The 18572-nt window shown below is 38.6% G+C and overlaps 1 protein-coding gene across 1 annotated transcript in view; it reads left to right on the forward strand.

The window, feature by feature from the left end:
- The window catches only part of LOC124787844 (E3 ubiquitin-protein transferase MAEA), a 42063-nt gene that overhangs the window by 9427 nt on the left and 14064 nt on the right, over nt 1-18572 (forward strand). Inside the window, exon 4 of the mRNA XM_047254794.1 lies at nt 4389-4572. Within this exon, the coding sequence (XP_047110750.1) occupies nt 4389-4572 (184 nt within the window). The remainder of the gene's footprint in view (nt 1-4388; nt 4573-18572) is intronic.

Here is an 18572-nt window from a genome sequence, read left to right on the forward strand (position 1 = left end):
GCCCAGCATTAAAGTCTGATGTTAGTTCCACAGCAGTTTTCCGCATGTCCTGTTTTACCAGTCTGCCCAGCCTAAAATGTCCACCATCTGTAATGAGGGCTGCCCACTCAACCCCATGATATCTGGATGTGGTTTCACCTTGGTTTTGCCACACTCATCACAGCATTCATACAATATCTGACAAGTTGTGTAGTTTCCAAAATTCTTGTGCCAGCCTCTGGACCATCATAATCTGGCCTCAGTCAAACTCGTATAGATCACACGCCTTCCCCATTCGTCACACTGACAGTAAGCTCACTGATACTACGTGCACGGTGTGTATGCCGATTAGCAGTCATTCCTCATTAGGTAATGCTGCTATCACCTGGACAGCTTTATATCATTAGTATGATTGTTGGTCATAATTTTCTAGCTGAGCAGTGTACACACTGAGTGCACAAGGTGTCCCTCTGATCCCTTACTGCCATTTTGCTATGGGGCAGCATTATTCGCTGGATGTTTGAACTACCAAGGATTAACAGACCCGTTATCCTTTTGTGTTTGCCTCCCCTTGCATGGTACTCAGCACAGTTGCCACCAGGTGAAGTGAGTCTCACTGGCTTAGCTTCAGTTTCAGTGGAAGACAGCACCTTGGGCCTGTTGGATGGGGTGATGGGAGTAACATCCTGAGTTCTACCTGATTTGGGTCTCTGCTGTAAAAGGACACCTAGGCCTGCCATTGACACGCCACTCACAGTCAAGTTGACGAGTAGTGATAGATCTTGTATTTCTTGCAGAAGAGACAGTGTCCAAAGGAGAGAATAGTCCTGAATGAGATATTTCAAGAATGAGATTTTCACTCTGCAGCGGAGTGTGCGCTGATATGAAACTTCCTGGCAGATTAAAACTGTGTGCTGGACCAAGACTCAAACTCGGGAACTTTGCCTTTCGTGGGCAAATGTTCTACCATCTGAGCTACCTAAGCAGTACTTCAGGTAACTTTGGTGTCTCTGGTACTTGCCCTTCCAGTGCCCTCCCAACACACCCATTTGCAGCAGCTTCCAATTGCCTGACAGTAGTAGGGATGGTTTCGAGCTGCTTATGAACAGCAACTAAATCATCCCATGCCAGAGAACAGCATACACAGCGGGGCTGCTTTGACCTGGTGCAATATTTTACAGAACAGTAAACTTTAAACTAAGTTTGTGTGATTATTTTTTAATTAATTGGTTTGATCTACTTAAAAGTATTGACAGGAACCTTTTAGAACTGAAATGATTAACAGCCAAACAGAGGTATCTACTACAACAGAAAAACTGAGCACACAGTTTACTGTTTCTCTAAAATGTTTTTCATATTGTGGTCACTAACAAATACAACAGTAGTGATAATTTACAATAAATGCAGAAAATATAAACTCATGTTAAAAGAGGAAAACAAATGTAACATGATGTGTTATTTACAGTAACTTTAAATCAAACACACTAATTTACTACAAAATAGGTTTTACAAAACACTTATAACTTAAAACAGTTCTTGAAAATGTACTTCTGCAAATGTATGCAAATTCACAAAAGTATACCATTTTTCACATAAATGTACAAAGAAATTAGCGAGGGATTGGTTTTGAACAAGAATACTGTCATCAAAAGTTTGTGCTTTTTATAAAGTTTACAATTGACAATACTGTTTGATGTTCATGGCACTTGCAAATGTTTGAAAAGCCACAATACATCTTGATGCACAAGAGTATTGACAAAGTCAATGAAACATTTTGTAAAAATGACACAAACATTAGAAAGTTAGAATCTAGAATTTCAAAGCTGACCTGTGTTATGGGTGAGATAGATATTTTATGAAAATGAGTAACGTGTTTATACCTGGACTAATAAAGCCTTCGTGGAAAAGTGACCTAGTGTTCCCTGCTGATAGAACCAGCTATTTGAATGAATTGAACATTTCACTTCAGGATAACAATCAGCCGACAAAAACGTTTCATCGATCATATACGGCTTTCGAAATGGAACTGTCACTTTGGGAGAATCAGTTAGACAATGGAAATGCAGTTAATTTACTAAAATTACCTTCATTGAAAGATTGTGGTATTAACACAGACTTTGAACACTATCCACATGCTCTATGTATTTTTGAGGAAAAATTGAAGATGTGCAGAAAAATGGTCCAACCCACAGTATTTAGAAATGGAGAAAGAGGGTTTTGTAAATGAGGCTGGAAAAAATGTATCAAATTATTTTATTCTTATTTTTTAACTGAAATACATACCGAATGGACCAGTTAATGTTTCATATGTGCCATATCCTTTATATTGCAACATAACAAGAAAAATAACAATTGACAAAGAACAACAGTATTGTGTGAGGATTTGTTCTGTGCATTATCAAACAATCACAGATCACTATTAACCATAGTCAAAAGTGTTTTTTTAGTCTTAATGTTACATTCCTGGCTTAATGTATTTTAAATGAATTTATTCTGAAAACACACACACACACACACACACACACACACACACACACAACATTGCTAACAATAATCAGTGTCATCGAACAATGCATAGTCATTAATATTCTCAGAGAATGCGTCAGGTTTTAGGTTCCTATAATACTCATGGTGTACTGGTGGGGGGGTTATTTAGTAAGCGCTGTAAATCCTTTAGCTTGGCAGGTTTTATAAGTCATGAGCCGACATATTTGAGAGGAGATGTCACCTGGTATTTGCATTTTTCCAGCATCCGCAGCATCAAAATTCTCAATTATACCATAAGTATATTTAAAGAAAAACTTAAAAGGGTGATCTTTTATAATTTTCAAGCATGTAATCTTATTTTAAAAAAATATTCTGCTCAGATTCACATAATGTTCGTCTTTGTATCTTATCAAGAAGAGGTTTTACAATAATAATGTGTCACATGTCATTTTTACAGCATTGAAATTTATTCTTTTTAAATGAATTCCATTGATTGGTTGGAACATAAATGAAAGATACCTGTCTTTTCTTTTTCTCAATTAACCCCTAAATCAAGGTCACAGGGCAAATACGTATGACCAGATACTAGATACTTACGTTCCACAACATCGAATCTTCCCGACTGTGTTAAGTACATCCAAAAGCTAACCAAAGAGAAGGAAAAAGGAGGAATTTGAATACACAATAAGGTGACATCAGGAACCAAGGCTGTAATATACTGCCTAAGACATTAAATACTGTCATCTGAATCCCCCCGCCCACCCCACCCTTTCCATCTACTTTCCCTGAACAGCATAAACATTGTTGCATCATTATCAGATACATTATGTACACAGAAGTTAAATGTCCACAGCTGTCATGTGTAGAATGAGATATGCGATTCATACAGACAAGTGGGATGTAGGCAGACATTGTTGCATTTGGAAATCAATTGCCTTAACAGAGTAACTAGTTTTTGAATATTATGAATCAGTTTTCAGATTTTCTTTGGCAGTACTAGCATGTTTAACATGAAAGTTCAGTTTTGCTTCATAAGTTATCATTCAATCTTAAATCTTGTAGTCCTAAGATTCATCTGTTGTTCGGTATCACTGACCCTGTGTACTGAACAAATGAGCAGTTCTTTCTGCAACTACAGTAGCTCTTGGCTCAAGGATGTCATTGTCCGGTGAGATACTTTCTTTTGTCTTCAGGCCTACTCATTTAATAACATTACATTGTCCAAAATGCTATTGTATTTTCTTCTTCAGATGATACATTTTTAGCCTCTAACAGATTGTACCAATTCACAGTAATGGGCATTTGTTCCAAATTAAAATGCGTGCCAGGTGGGGAGTGAGGCCTGCCTATCTGCCTTTCCTCAACTGTGGGCTACCAATTTTGTTATCAAAGTGCACCACATAGAGCAGCACAAAACTTTTAAGTTGCCCTTTGTTTCTTTCCATTGGTGCATGCCTCTTGTTTAAATTTAGTTCAAAGACTTTTAGTACAACTGCTAAAATTGATTTGACTAAAGTTTTAATTTAGTTAAGTTTGTTCATCAGAGTAAAATGTATTTAATAGGACAAGTGGTTACTACTATGCACGATTGACAAATAAGAATGATAAGCTATTGAAGATGGGCTTTTAGGGCTCAAAATTCATCACACTTTAATGAAAAACACATTTGTGGGTGAAATCTGATGGTGTTTCCTTTATGAGAATATTCATCTAGTACATTTGCTCTTTGTCGTCAGACTGTAGATATCTGTAAATATTCTTTACATTTATCAGTCTTTGTTGATTTCTATAATTTGATCTTTTTTCCCCCTTGTGTATCTGTTGGAAACTGACATGCATCATTATCTAAATTAATTAGTTGATCTGTAACTTTTCATAACAGTGCCTTGTTCAAAGTCTTACAGTATAATGGTCTTTTCCAGATGTGTTTTTGGTATCCCGTGAAGTTGAAAGATCACTTGCGCGCCGTGAAACTGGAAAATGTCTTGCTTGGTGCCATGACAATCGTTCCAAACTCCGTAAATTGAAATCTACAATGGAGTTTAATTTACGTATTCAAGAATTTGTGGAGCTCGTTCGGAATGATAGACGTATGGATGCTGTTAAGTATGTCTGCAAATCTTGGAACACAGTATATACATAAGGCTAGAAGATTCTAATGTCCCACTTGGAGCCTGTAATATTCTTCCCCAAACTCTGTTCAGTACCTGTTACTAAGTGCTCAGTACTGTAATTTTTGAAAATATAATATGATTGGGTAGATAAAAAATCTACTTACAAGCAGCGCAGAAGGTCACACATACAAAAGGTAATAGAGTTTGCAAGCTTTCAGAGCCCTTTGTTCATTCTTGTGGCAGTGTGGCAGAAGGGGAAGGAAGAGGGGGGAAGGAAAAGCAGCTTTAGAAAAAGGAGTAGAGTTTGGAAAATCGCCTTAGACCCTGGGCCAAGGGAGACTTATTAGACGGGACGAACCTTCTCATCCCATCCAATAAGTCTCGCCTGACTGTGTTTTTGGGTGACTTTTCCTAAACCTCGCCAGTCCTTTTCTTTCGCCCCGTCTTTGTTCCCCTTGAACCCTTCTACCAGGAGGAGGAGACAAGGGCTCTGAAAGCTTGCAAACTGTAATACTTTTTATGTGTCTCTCCTGCTGCCACCCCTTGCTGAGTAGATTTTTTAGTTATCCAGTTGCATTATATTTTCAAGAACTGATTTTTTGTTGATTGGTTATTGTAATTTGTTAGTAGTATATGAATATTTCACTGTTGTTAAGGAAGAGGGAGGGGACACTTGTACTACAAGAACTAAATGATTCTCATATGCATCACGAATAATATCTGACTCAGAGATTTAAAAACTTCTCGTAAGTTTAAAAAAATTAAACCGCACAAGTTGGGATACAAACTTGGTTAAATTTGTTTTATCTTTGATTTTTAAAGCAAACTCCATTAGCCCACCTGAATATGACTCGAGTTCCGTCTTTGTCCTCATCCTTCTCTTCCTTCTCCTGCATTCGCACCTGATCCTCTTACACATCTGCTCGTTATATAAGTTTATTTACATGTATACCAGGTGTGTCTGGAAAAGCTGAAATTACGAAAGATAAGACGAACTTTCCATTCCAGACTGCTTTCAAACTTCAGAGCCTCAGACACAGGAACCACAGACACAGCCAAACCCTGAGCTGATGTTGAGGATAATTGGTCACATTTTTAGATACACATCATGTGTCTCTTGCAGTTGCCTGCCAATACAAGGTTGCTCCTAAACATAACTGAGGACAATTTAAGGCTTAAAATCCTGAAACAGTCCTGCATTTCATGCAGTGGTGGGTAAAAATGTATTGAATAGGTCATTTGATCATTTTACCCATACACAATAGGTTGACAGACCAGCAGTGACAGAAAACTGCAGCCCACAAATAAAATATTGTACAGCATTTTCAATTCCAGTGAAATACAGCTAAATGTGAATTGTGATGCCAGCTGCTTCTTTCTATAGCAGTAAGGTGAGAAGCTGTAAAAACTCAACTACCTAATAATCTCACTAATGAGATCAGTGGGTACATCAGTAGATTTGGGGGCCACTCCTAAAATTATTGAAACATAGTGCCACTGAACACAAATCTAGTAAAATATTTACAACTATGAAATTTCCTCTGGTGATTGCTCATACCTCTCCTGAACTGCCAGCCCAGAATCAAATAAATACCACCCATTTGTGTCAGGTTTATGGAAAGGAGGCATATCAGGATCAGACAGCACCACAGTGCATCAGAATATTTAATAATATTTCAGTCTGATATAAAACTATTGACCTGCACACACACTTGTATTCAGTGAGGGACCCAGGTGTTCTTTCTTCAGAATCTCCACTGGGAAAGCTGATAGTCTTACTGTGCAAGTAGAAATATAAAAGTTTGTTCAACTAGACAGAAAAAAAGGAGCAATGATGTAATAGTTGGGCGTGCTGTAAGAATCAACAATTATTGGAGAATGTAAGTAAGAGAAATACTTAAAATATAATATTAGTTGTCAAAGTGAAGTCTCAAGCAGGAAAGGTGAATGACAGGAAACAGAGAAGGTATTTTATTTACTTCTTTCAACTGCTAGAACTGAAATGATGATGGAGGTGAACTTAGTGGTGATTATGATATTTGTGGATGCATTATCATTACAAGCTTCATAGTTTAAATGGAAGTGGTTACTAACAGTAAAATGTGAAATTGTTTACATTTCTTTGAAAATTTTCAGTTATTGCATGCTCTGCCAGTGGAAATAATCCTATAGAAAAGCCTATCTGTCAATGTTGCTCAGTTACAGTTTAAATGGCAAGTGCGAACCATTTTCGCTTCAAATTTTGTTTTCACTCAAAATGTCTTAAGTGTAAAGGTACATGTAAAAGATGTCTCCCCCTCCATCCCCACACTCCCTTTGTGGGTCCAAGCACTGCCCCACTTTTTGTGCAGCTCACATCAAACTTCGTAGTAACTTTATGGAAAACTGGTAATGCACATATCTAGGTAAGATACAGTTCTGTATAATAGAATGTCCACAGAGATATAGGCAGGCAGTAATGATTCATAGCTTACAAGAAGAATGGTAATTTCTTGAAACTGCATAATTTACAAGGAAGATTCTTACAAGGAGAGGTCTCTAGGGGTGTAATCAACTTGCTGAAATCATTTATATGGCAATATAGGTCAAGATCTCAAGTATGACACCCTGCAGCCATGCATCTTGATGTGTCCTCGTTTGTGAGTAAGCAGTTTTTAAAAAAATGGAGTTTTAGGTGATGCTCTACAGCTGGAAAAAAGGGTATGTTTTACAGACTGTTTGTGTCATGTAATGGTTAAAATACAGTCTTCACAAGTGAAAAGTTGTGGGTTCAAATCTTGTCAGTTGCTTTGATTTTTTTAATTTTAAATCTTTATTGAAATGACTTTGATCATTATTTTTGTTCAATTGATTGGTTTCATTGTAATTTTTTATTTATATTTCTTTGTCACATCATTTTAATCACTGTATTAACTTTTTCATGTACTCTCATTTTTCTTCCATCATTCTTTTTCCCCGTTCATGCAATTTTAATTATTTTTGCATGTTATCTTCAATTTAATTTCTTCAGTTTTCTTATCCTATATTTTCGTTATTGCATTCAATTTATCCTCTCTGTCATTTTGCTTGAATTTAATTTTACTTATATCTTCTTTTGTTTAAACCTTCAACTGCGTTAATTTGTCCAGAGTGCAATAAGAATTTAGGCCTATGCTTTAAATGTTTGTTTGACAATTACCATCCAAAGAAATGTACATCTTTTAACAAAAAAAGACTTTTTTGACACCATTGCACAGACAGTATAAATATACTTATTTTACCTTTTGTTTTAACTAATAGACTGGCATTTTCAGATATTTAAATATAAATAATTAAATTCGCATGCACGAAGATCACAATTGGAAAAAGACAGGAAGAAAAAATGATAGCAAATGAAAAAGTTAATACAGTGATTGAGATGATGTGACAGAGGAATAGAAATAAAAAATACATTTAAATGATTTAATCTAATGAAATAATGATCAAAGACATTTCAATAACGATTTTTAAAAAAATTTCAAAGCAGCCAATAAGATTTAAACACACAACATTTCGCCATATGCTATACGGCCAGTCTGTATAACATTCCTCTTCTAAAGCTGTAGAGCATCATGTGAAATCTCAATTTCTTTTGTTGTTGTTTTTTCACAAACGAGGGCCCACCAGAGTGAATGACTGCAGGATGTGATAGCTGGGATGTTAACCTGCATCACCATATAGATCAGGGTGTATACGACCCGGGAAATCCGGGAAAAATCCAGAAATTTTTTTCACCCAGGAGAAAACCGGGAAAAACCTGGGAATTTTTCGGAATTCCGGGAATTTTTCATTGTTTTATAATTTTGACTGCAGAATTGATTCTCTAGCAAAGAATGTTATTGTATCCCGCTACTGGAGAATGATACTGCAGCAATAAAATATAAACGAGGGGGGGAAAAATAAAACTTTAGTGGCAAAGGAAATGTACAATTTACAACAACAAAAAACCGTGCACGCACAAGCGCCTGCAAAAGGCCGTAGGGCGCAGACTGTAATTCTTCGTAACAATAAACTGCTTAGTAAACTTGCTGCTTGCTATGAGCATGACGTCACAACTGTTCACATTAGGTTCGTTTGACCAATTGCCAGCTGTCTGTTGCGCATGCGTATTTGACTCGCGTATAAGCAGTACCTTCGCCCGCTACTTGAAGTTTGGCTGTTAGCTGTATCGGTAGTAGCAGCAAGCAGCCAGGTGCAAACGAGAAAAATTTTTCTCACGCGTCCTGGCTGCCAGATTCACGTTTGCACAGAGTTGTCCGAGTTGTAGTGGGAAGGGGATTAACCTCTACATGACCCATGTTTACGTAAAGAGATTTCGCTGCTTCTCTTCGTGTACAGCTCCCACGTCTAATGAAAACAAAACGGATTTCTGTGGCCGGGAGCTATCAAGTGAACTAAAATATTCACATAATTACGGAGGGCAAAAGTATATTATTAATTTCAATTTTCTGATTTTATTTCATTTCCAAGTTAGTTACAGTCAAGCATGAATCGCCTTGCAAAACAGCGAAGTTACTTTTGCAAGTTTGATAAGGAATTTGGCTTTATTAATCTTTCCACCGGGGCAATCCTTTATTTGAAACAGAGTGTTTCATTCCACAGTATTGGCTAGTTCCAATTGTTCACTGAATTTCAAGTGCAATTTCAAGTGCACGTCATCATCTTCTGCCATATATGGCATTATGTCATAATAAAGAACCAAAAATGAGATCGTAGAGTACTGGTACTCCAAGAAAATTTACATCCCAAAAACCACACTGAAAAGCTTAATATTAGATGGGACCTACTTCATAGTGAATCTGGAAAAAGCCAATTTGCACTTCAAGCCGATTTATGCATTTTAGTATGGTTTACGAAATTTCGATGCTCTTTGGAGTATCCTCTGATGCCCTGTTTCTTTTATGGTGCAATGTAAGCTCTCTTAGTGCTTTACACACACAAACATATGGGCTGCCTACACCACTGCAGTTGCACACACAAAATAATGCCTGTTTTCTAGCACTCTGTGGCAATTGGTAAATCGAACCTATTTCTAACAGTCTCCGGATAGTATTGCGAACGGTGGTTAGAAAAGCGTTACTTTCAAAGTAAATTTCTTTTTATGCAAGATGAATTGTTTTATGTGTGAGAAAGTGGGATGGATATCTAAATCACAGAGCGTTTGAAACTGAACAGCTTGAGGCCCAGCCACTTACAAGAACTTCGAGCTGCGAGACATTTATGTCATAATTTTAAATTTACTGGCACATTTGTGTGAGGTGTCTTAAAGTATAACACACCCAAAATAAGATCAATATTACATGTGAAAGCTTAGCTTCTATTGTAGCGTGTTAGTCCGGCCCCGGTAGCTGATCCCCATCGACTCGCAGGTCGCCGAAGTGGCGTCAACTTGAAAGACCTGCACCAGGCGAACGGTCTACCCGCCGGGAGGCCCTAGCCACATGACATTTCATTTCATTATCTTAGAGACCAATATTTTATGTGAAAGCTTAGCTTTTCTTGTAGATATAGGGTACTGTGTACATTAATGTAAACCGTTAACTTTTCCTCTTGTGTGTTCGCACTATGTAACCAGTGATCTTGCTATTGGCTGACTATAACACGTGTCTTATGCTCTGAATAGCTGCTGTCATCGGCTGGCGAGATCTCGTGGCTTGAGATATGACTCGCTTACAAAAGGACATCTCAACCTTGGTTTCAACTCTCCGAAAACTAACGCACTGTGTTTGGTGCAATTCGAATTTATACTTTCGTAATGTGAAAATATGCAGCGTATACGTTGCTGCAAATCAAAGGTCTTTCCAAAACTTCTCTCCTTTTTTTAAATTAAAAATCACTCCAAAACTTCTTTGCCCCGTCTTTCTTTCTTTTTTTTTTTTTCCCGGGAATTTTTACGCGATTGTATAAAACGTTAACCATTCAAAGGATTGATAAGTTCTACAGTTCCGATGGAAAATCTACAAAAAACCTGCTGTCACTTAGCACAGAAAAAGTGTATTTTCGCCCGGGAAGAAGCATATTTTTTAAGCGGGATATCCAGGAGAAATCCGGGAATTTTTTTCCTTGTCCCCGTATACACCCTGCAGATGATTTCAAAAAGTCATTCCCACCACAAGGACCCTTCCTTGTCTGTGATTACCTGCATTTATTAAACTTCTTTTGTATAAAAATGTTTCATAGCCATATTTTTATGTTTATTGGAATAATACAAATTGATTCAGTTAAAAGTAGCCTGCCTCTGCTTTGAGTGCGAATGCAGTATTTTGACTTCTGTGGTAGAGTAAACAACTACAATAGTGGACAATTTTATGCAGTTATTGATTTTTAGCATTGTTCTGTTAGCATTTCAGTTCATTTCATCAGTGTACTTAGATGTTTCTCTTAGCAGTCTGCAAAATGACTTTCTCGATAGAAGAAAGAATTTAAATTGTGGAAGCATATGTAAAAACAGGTTGAATTAAGCAAACTCGCAAAATTCTTGGGTTCAAGTATCTGGATAGAGGACTCTCAGCAAAGAGAGCAATACAGAGTCTGTATAAAAATTGGTGCACCTACAGATCTGTGCAAAATGTAAAATGACAAAGAATTCTTTCAATTTGCACACCAAAAGTTATTGCAGCAGACATTCACTGAAGAACTATTCAGAGCCCAAAGAAGTCTACATGTAAATTGACCCAACAGGCACATGTAAGCAGGAGGAATTGCCACGGGATATTGAAAAGTCTTGATTTGAAGGCATATTGTGTGTTGGTTGTGCAACAATTGTGAGAGGTTGATGGTCAGAAATGTTGATTACTGCAGATGGCTTTTGAATAACATCAGTGATAGTTTGTTAAACCCTTTCCATTACATCATGAGTGATGAAGTATTGTTTCATCTTTCTGGTCATGTGAGTTCACAGAACATGAGATACTGGGCAATGAAGAACCCTAACATTGTGTGTCAGCAACCTCTCCATGATATATATATGCATTTGGTGTGGTTTAACAGGCGCACACATCATTGGACCAATATTTTTTTGATTTTACCCTCAACATGCTTGCATATGTGGAAATTTTTGATACATTTTGTGCTAAGCACACTGAATATGAAAGCTAGTACTGTTTTGTCCAGTAAGGTTTCCCTGGAACAAGTCCATGATGTCGTCACTGAGGAATGAACTGTCAGAAACCAATTATGGCTATCGTGTTTGCCGGATCTAACATGCGATTTTTTTCCTGTGGGGGTTGCTTGAAGAGCAAGGCCTATGAAATAAATCCACACACAATACAAAAACTGAAAGACATCATCAGTTGTGAAGTTGCTGCCCATGATATCTGAACTTTATGCTAGGTGTTTCTGAATATGCTTAGACATGCACAGCTGCGTATTGATGTTGCAGGGACTCGCCGTTGAGTCCTGCCCACTCGTCTCTTATAGGATGCCTAAAGGATGCTTCTTTCTCGGATAGAGATACAACAATTCAAGCAAATCACATTAACGGTTTTTATTACAATAAAGTAGATTGACAAAACATAACTTCGGTTTAGAGTGGTGTTGCAAGCGATGGGCAACATGCAAACAGTCAGTGTCCTTCTCTATATAGAATGTCCATGCAAGCAATTGATTTAAGGCACATTCTCAGTATAAAAGTTAGGATGACGGCTTTTCTTGTCTGGGTCTGCTCTGCTAGCACCGGTCTACTACTGTCCAGCCGAGGCTGGCAGGAACAGCGCTTATATTCTCTTCAGCTAGAGGCCGCTCATGTCATGGTGCGGTCCTAGTCGGTGAACTATTGGCTTACAGCCTTCTCTGCTCTTGCATTCTTCATCTTTGTGCCGGCTCTTATCGTTATGTCGGAACACTCAGTTTCAATGTCTTCTATAGATGCATTTTTCATTGTAAATAAATGGAAGTCCATTTCAGATCTTCATTCCTGTAATTTCACTGCATTTTGTTTATACATATGTGGTCTACTTTTATCTGTGCCACTGTGTAGATGAGTATTACTTTTTAATTTATGTGCTGTTGGTTTTGAAACTGTGAACTTTTTGTGGATACACCATTTTTAATTTGACTTTATTAAGCTTTCTCTACGTATTACACACTTCTGACCAGTAAAATTGCAGCACCATGAAGACTGCATGCAACAAATGTCAATTTGTGAGCAAGTGTAGTATGTACATGCTTGGATACCTAAATTTGCAGCTCTTCGGCTCTTGGACTATCGGCACGGGAACCATTGTTGCAGTTTCCGTAGGTATGGCAACAGAGGAGGTACATAGAGCATACGAAACAGAGTGATTCAGATACTGTCCTGGCCAGCACTTTTTATAGATGTCTCACCCATTGAAAACATCTAATCATGAGGTGCAACTAGGCAGGCATGCCACCACTCACCAGCCACTACAATTAATGAACTGTGGCATAGTGTTCAAATGCCATGCAATCATGTGCCAGTATGTGTCATCCCATCTCAGTTCGATTTGGTGCCCAGGTGGGTTAGAACCATTTTTACTCTCAGAGGTGGCAACACTGCATACTGAATTTTGCATGCTGTACCTTCCCAAGTTATCTACAAATTTAATTATGTATTCTGCTGACTATACAGTACATGCATAATAATTGAAATTTCATTATTTGCTATTCTTTGTGGTGTTGGGATTTCAATTAATGGCTTGCAATGTATTTTAAAATTCTTAATTGTGAAGTATTAAATTATGTATCTTTTTATTAAGCTAATCTGAACTGGACTCCCAGATTAAGATTCTAGTTGTTTATGAAATCTGTTGAGCGTAATATGATGGTTTTTGAGTCAAGTAGCACTGAAGATTCCCTCCAAGAATGGGAAGTTTTCATTTTCTGTACATCTTTTAATTGTGACATAACATCAAAAAAAAAAAAAAAAAACAGATCATTTCCTTAATGTTGCTGAAAGTTTAATTGTAAAGAAACAGACTGCAGTGTAATAGGTGCAAACCAAAGCAAAACATAGGGCTGTTTGACACAGTGCTCCACTACAGACTGTTAACAAAGGTCCAAGCAAGGAATATGTTCCCAGTTATGTGAGTAGTTTGAAGACCTTTTAATCACAGAACCTAGGGTGTTGTCCTCAGTGGTGATTGTTCACCAGAGACAAGGATATGGTCAGGAGTGCTCCAAGGAAGTGTGGTAAGAGTGCTCTTGTTCCTTACATACATAAACCATATGACGGACAGGGTGAGCAGAAATCTCTCTCTGTTCACTGATCGTACTGTATTATATGGGCAAGTACTTTTATTGAGTGACTGTAGAAGCTTACAGGATGCCTTAGACAGAATTTCAATTTGGTATTATGAATGCCATTATGTTAATGCAGATGAGTATGAAAAACAATCTTGTAATGTTTGAATACAGTATTAGAGGTGCGCTGCTTGACAGTCACATTGGTTAAGTATCTGGACATAATTTTGCAAAGTGATGTGAAGTGGAACGAGCGTATAAGGATGGTACTAGCAGATGTGAATGGTCAGCTTCAGTTCATTGGGAGAGTTTCAGAAAAGTGGATCTTATCTATACAGGAGACCACCTCAGAGAACAGTAGAACGACCCATTCTTGAATACTCTTAAAGTATTTGGGATCCCAGTCAGGTCTGATTAAAGAAAGACATCAAAGCAATTCAGAGGCATGTTACTGGGTTTGTATCCAATATGTTTGATCAACACACAGTTATTGCAGAGATGGTACCTGAACTTTTGGGAATCTGTGAAGGGAGGATTGTTCTTTTTGGGAAATGCTATTGAGAAAATTTAGAGAACAGGCACAATACTACTGCCACCAACATATATTTCACATGAGGACAACAGAGAAATTAGGGCTCATATGGCAACCATTTTTCACTCATTCCATTTGCAGCTGAAATAGCAAAGGAAAGGACTCACAGTGGCTTTTGGTGTATATATATGTAGATGTAGCTGCAGATAAATCAAGGGATGTTGAATGAAATGTGTTTCGCTTCCAAAAGGGCAATGCATGAAACACTGCTGTATCAAAATGTTATTGAAAGATCCCTCACAGAGCCCAAAGTAATTTTGCTCAAATGTAAAGGCTGTTGGTGACACCAAAGTTAGTGTCCCGTGGATGAGATGGGTATGGGAATTGAGAGTAGCGCAGCAAAAGCAGAAATGATGACTTTTGTTTTCAAATGTCCATTTACAAAGAAAGCCCAGGATTATTGCATCATTTAATTATTGCAGCAGTACAGAGATTAGTGATATAGATATTATTGTCAGTAGTGTTGAGAAACAGCTGAAATAGCTAAAACTGAAGAAAGCTTCCAGGCCCAACAGAATCCGTATCAGATTGTACACCAGATTTGCACTTGATAGCTCTTCTTTTAACCATAATATACTGTATAGTAGAGCCTTTTAGCAAAGAACTGTGCCCAGTGTTTGGAAGAAAGCATAGGTCACACCACTCCACAACGATAGTAACAGAAGTGATCCACCAAACTACTGTTGAATACCCTTGAAATCCATTTGTTGTAGAATCTTGGTACATGTTCTGAACTAAAATGTAATTAGGTATTTAGAAAAAAAATGATCCCCGCTGCGCCATCCAGCACGAATCCTGGGAACATCGATCATGTGAAACCGAACTTGTGCTTTCCTTGCATGACATGAAAGCATGGATCAAGCCCATCTGGTAGATGCAGTATTTCCTGACTTTGGAAAAGCGTTTGACTGGTATCAAAAGTAGGATTGTGTGGCATATTAAGCATTGTATTGTATTGTATGTGAACCGGGAGCCTGGAAATGACAGAGGGGCTCCGCCCCGCCGCAGCTGCAGTGGGCCACAACCCCACAACTACCGCAGTCCACTTCACTTTTCCGCAGCACCAAACTGAACCACTCTTTCAGGGTTATTGTGCGGTTCGGCCCCTGATGCACACCCCCCACCCCCCCCACCCCCCCAAGGGAATGTCTCGCAGCAGACGAGTATAACCCCTGTGTTCACGTGGTAGAATAATGGTTGTGTACGTGTACGTGGAGAACTTGTTTGCACAGCAGTCGTCGACATAGTGTAGCTGAGGCAGAATAAGGAGAACCAACTCGCATTCACTGAAGCAGATGGAAAACCGCCAAAAACCATCCACAGACTGACCGGCTCACTGGACCTCAACACAAGTCCACCGGGCGGGTTCGTGCCGGGGACCAGGTACGCTTTCCCAGTCCGGAAAGCCGTGCGTTAGATTGCACGGCTAACTGGGCGGGCCCATATGAAGCATAATTTGTGACTGTATTGAGGATTTCGCATTAGGGAGAACATAGCATGTTTTCTTGGATGTGTAGTTGTCGACAGATGTAGAAGTAACTTCAGTGTGCCCAAAGTAAGTGTGTTGGGTCCCCTGCTGTCAAATTATATATTAATGACTTGCAGACAATATCGTCATGTCAGAACCACAAGAGAGTTCAAATCTGAAGGCGGGGTTGTCAGTGAAGCATCACACTTAGAACTGAAAGAACATTTTCAGTGACACCAACATACAGCCAGAAAAGAACTTAAATGCTGGACAGAGGGTCAGTTTATTTATACAGTCATTGGATGTTCCATAGTGCTGGTACTTAAACATACATCAAATATTCTGTAATATACAAACATAAGATATTCAGTAATATTCTAGAAATGCTAAATACAGAATAACATGTCACTGATGGGGATCGGGTTCAAACTGGTGATCCGCACCTTGCCAACCAGCGATGCTAACCAATATGTCATACTAAATGTGCCATAGCTTGCAGCATTGGAGCTAACTGCAGCACCCTGGATCTAGATCTTGTCAATGGTCCTCAGTATGATGGCATTGGATCCTTGCATTCTGGTCGTGTTTTTACATCCTCTTCACTATGATGTTCATTGAAAGTAACCCCTCCCATCGACCCTCGTAGATTGTCAAGTGGTTCTTCAGTTGCCTTGGACCTCCCATCAACAATCTGTGCCCCCAGACTGTAGTAGGCGTTCATATGGTGGACATGGACAGTGTCTCTGCAATGTTTCTCTCTTGAGGAAGGGTTATAATTCTCAACTTCATATGTGGCATTTGACAAGTGACAGAGGATATGATACAGCCAAAAGTAGTGCTGTAGTAACTTTTTTGATTGTCCTGTTTTTTGCAGAGTCGTAAGCATTCAAACGAAGACTTGTAGGCCGTATCTTGTTACTTCATGTTTGATGTTGTAGTGCTCTTGTTCCTTCTCCTGGGCATCCAGTACCGATATGCAAGCCAGCTCTATTGCTTCTTCAATCATGGTAATGGGGTGTTTATGTAGTCATGCAGAGTATCATCCAGTTGGAACGGGAACAGTGTTTCTATTGCTGCTTTGGCTTCAGAACCATGGAACCAAAAGGAAAGGGTGAAGCTTGTATAGTTTTGTCAGGCTGTGTTGCATGTAAATGTCATGACAGTTAGTATTATATCCCAATCATTCTGTTTGATATCAACACATATTAAAACCATACATGCCAATGTCTTATTGAAGAGTACTGTGAGGTTGGTACGCAGTTGTCACCCTGTGCACTATTTAACATGAAATCAGCTCTGATACTAGTCTCAAGTACAAAATTTTTCCTTGATTAGAGATCACACAGGGTGTTCCATGCTTGAAAATGATTTGTCTATGAGGAACTTTGTAATTTCAGAAGTTTCAGCAGTAGGCACAGCTTTGGTGGCAGCAAAGCTGGTTAATTAGTCAGTGCAGACTCTTCCATCGATTCCCATTGGTGAACTTCAGGAACCTCCCCAAGAAGTCAATTCCAGTTTAGTGGAATGACGCTTCTTCAGATGGGACTAATACCAGATAACCCGGAGGTAAACGTGGCACATGCGTTTGTCAGTCGCATTCCCTACAGTGGCTCACATGGTGTCTAACGGATCAGTACAGATCTGGCCAGTGATATCTCCCTCTGATTTGGTCTAGACTCTCCACAGATCCAAGGTGATCAAATGTTGGACTAATTAATTGGAATTCTTCTGTGAAGGTTTCCTTCTTCTTTAGCCTTCTATAGTTTTCAGCAGTGCTGGGTCTTCCCTCTGTATAGCGGCAATGTCATTTAATGCAGCAATGACTGAAACTTTGTCTATATTTTGTTTTCCACTGAAGGGTCCCTTAAAAGAAGGTAAGGTCTTTCGTGCTTCTGTTGTCTTCTGTATACCATTGTGACATACTCCTGAAGCCTCAGTGCCCATCTTGTCATTTGACCCAGTGGATTCTTCAGGCTAGTCAGCCAGCAGAGAGAAAAATGGTCCATTGTGACAGTGAAGTGTTTACCAGAACAGCTTGGTGTATGTCTTCTGCAACTCCTGAGATAAAATGTGAGCTTTCGTCAGTTTTTGTCATGTTGCAAATGGCCAAAACATTCTGTATCATTTTGCTGTGACATTGGGCCAAGTTCTTCAGTTGCTATTGTTGTTACCAGATGTTTTCTGCAGTTTGGTCCGGACTTTGTCCCAGCTATTGAGCTTCTCTTTGCTGTTTTTAACCACCTCTGGGTTGTGCTATGTAAATAACAAAAACAGAAGTTTGCCACACATAAAGTCATCTCACTTACTGTATTTGATGGCTTGGTCAAATTCTTTCAGCCATTTCATCAGTCTACTGTCGTCGTAACTGCCATCTGCTTCACATCTCCTGTGCAGCAAGCTATGTAAATTTAAGTATTAACTGTGTTTTTCTTATTTGTCACTTCTTTTTCCATATGTTTTTGCTTTTAGGAAGCTTTAATTTTCGAGTAATAGTAATAGTGTTCCATAGATTTCGTGTTTGTTTCAAATACAGTCCAGAGACAGTTAGTGCTTATTTTCATTGTTTCCAACTAGAAGTGTCTAATAACGACATTTAGTCAGCCAGTTACCTTTAGTGAATTAGCAGTCTAGTTAAGAGTTGATAACTTAACTTTCTACAGTAAATTGCTGATTTCTGAGGATGGATAGGATACGCGACTTCTGTGTACGGACG

Source organism: Schistocerca piceifrons, chromosome 3, assembly GCF_021461385.2.
Source record: "Schistocerca piceifrons isolate TAMUIC-IGC-003096 chromosome 3, iqSchPice1.1, whole genome shotgun sequence".
Lineage (NCBI taxonomy): Eukaryota > Metazoa > Arthropoda > Insecta > Orthoptera > Acrididae > Schistocerca > Schistocerca piceifrons.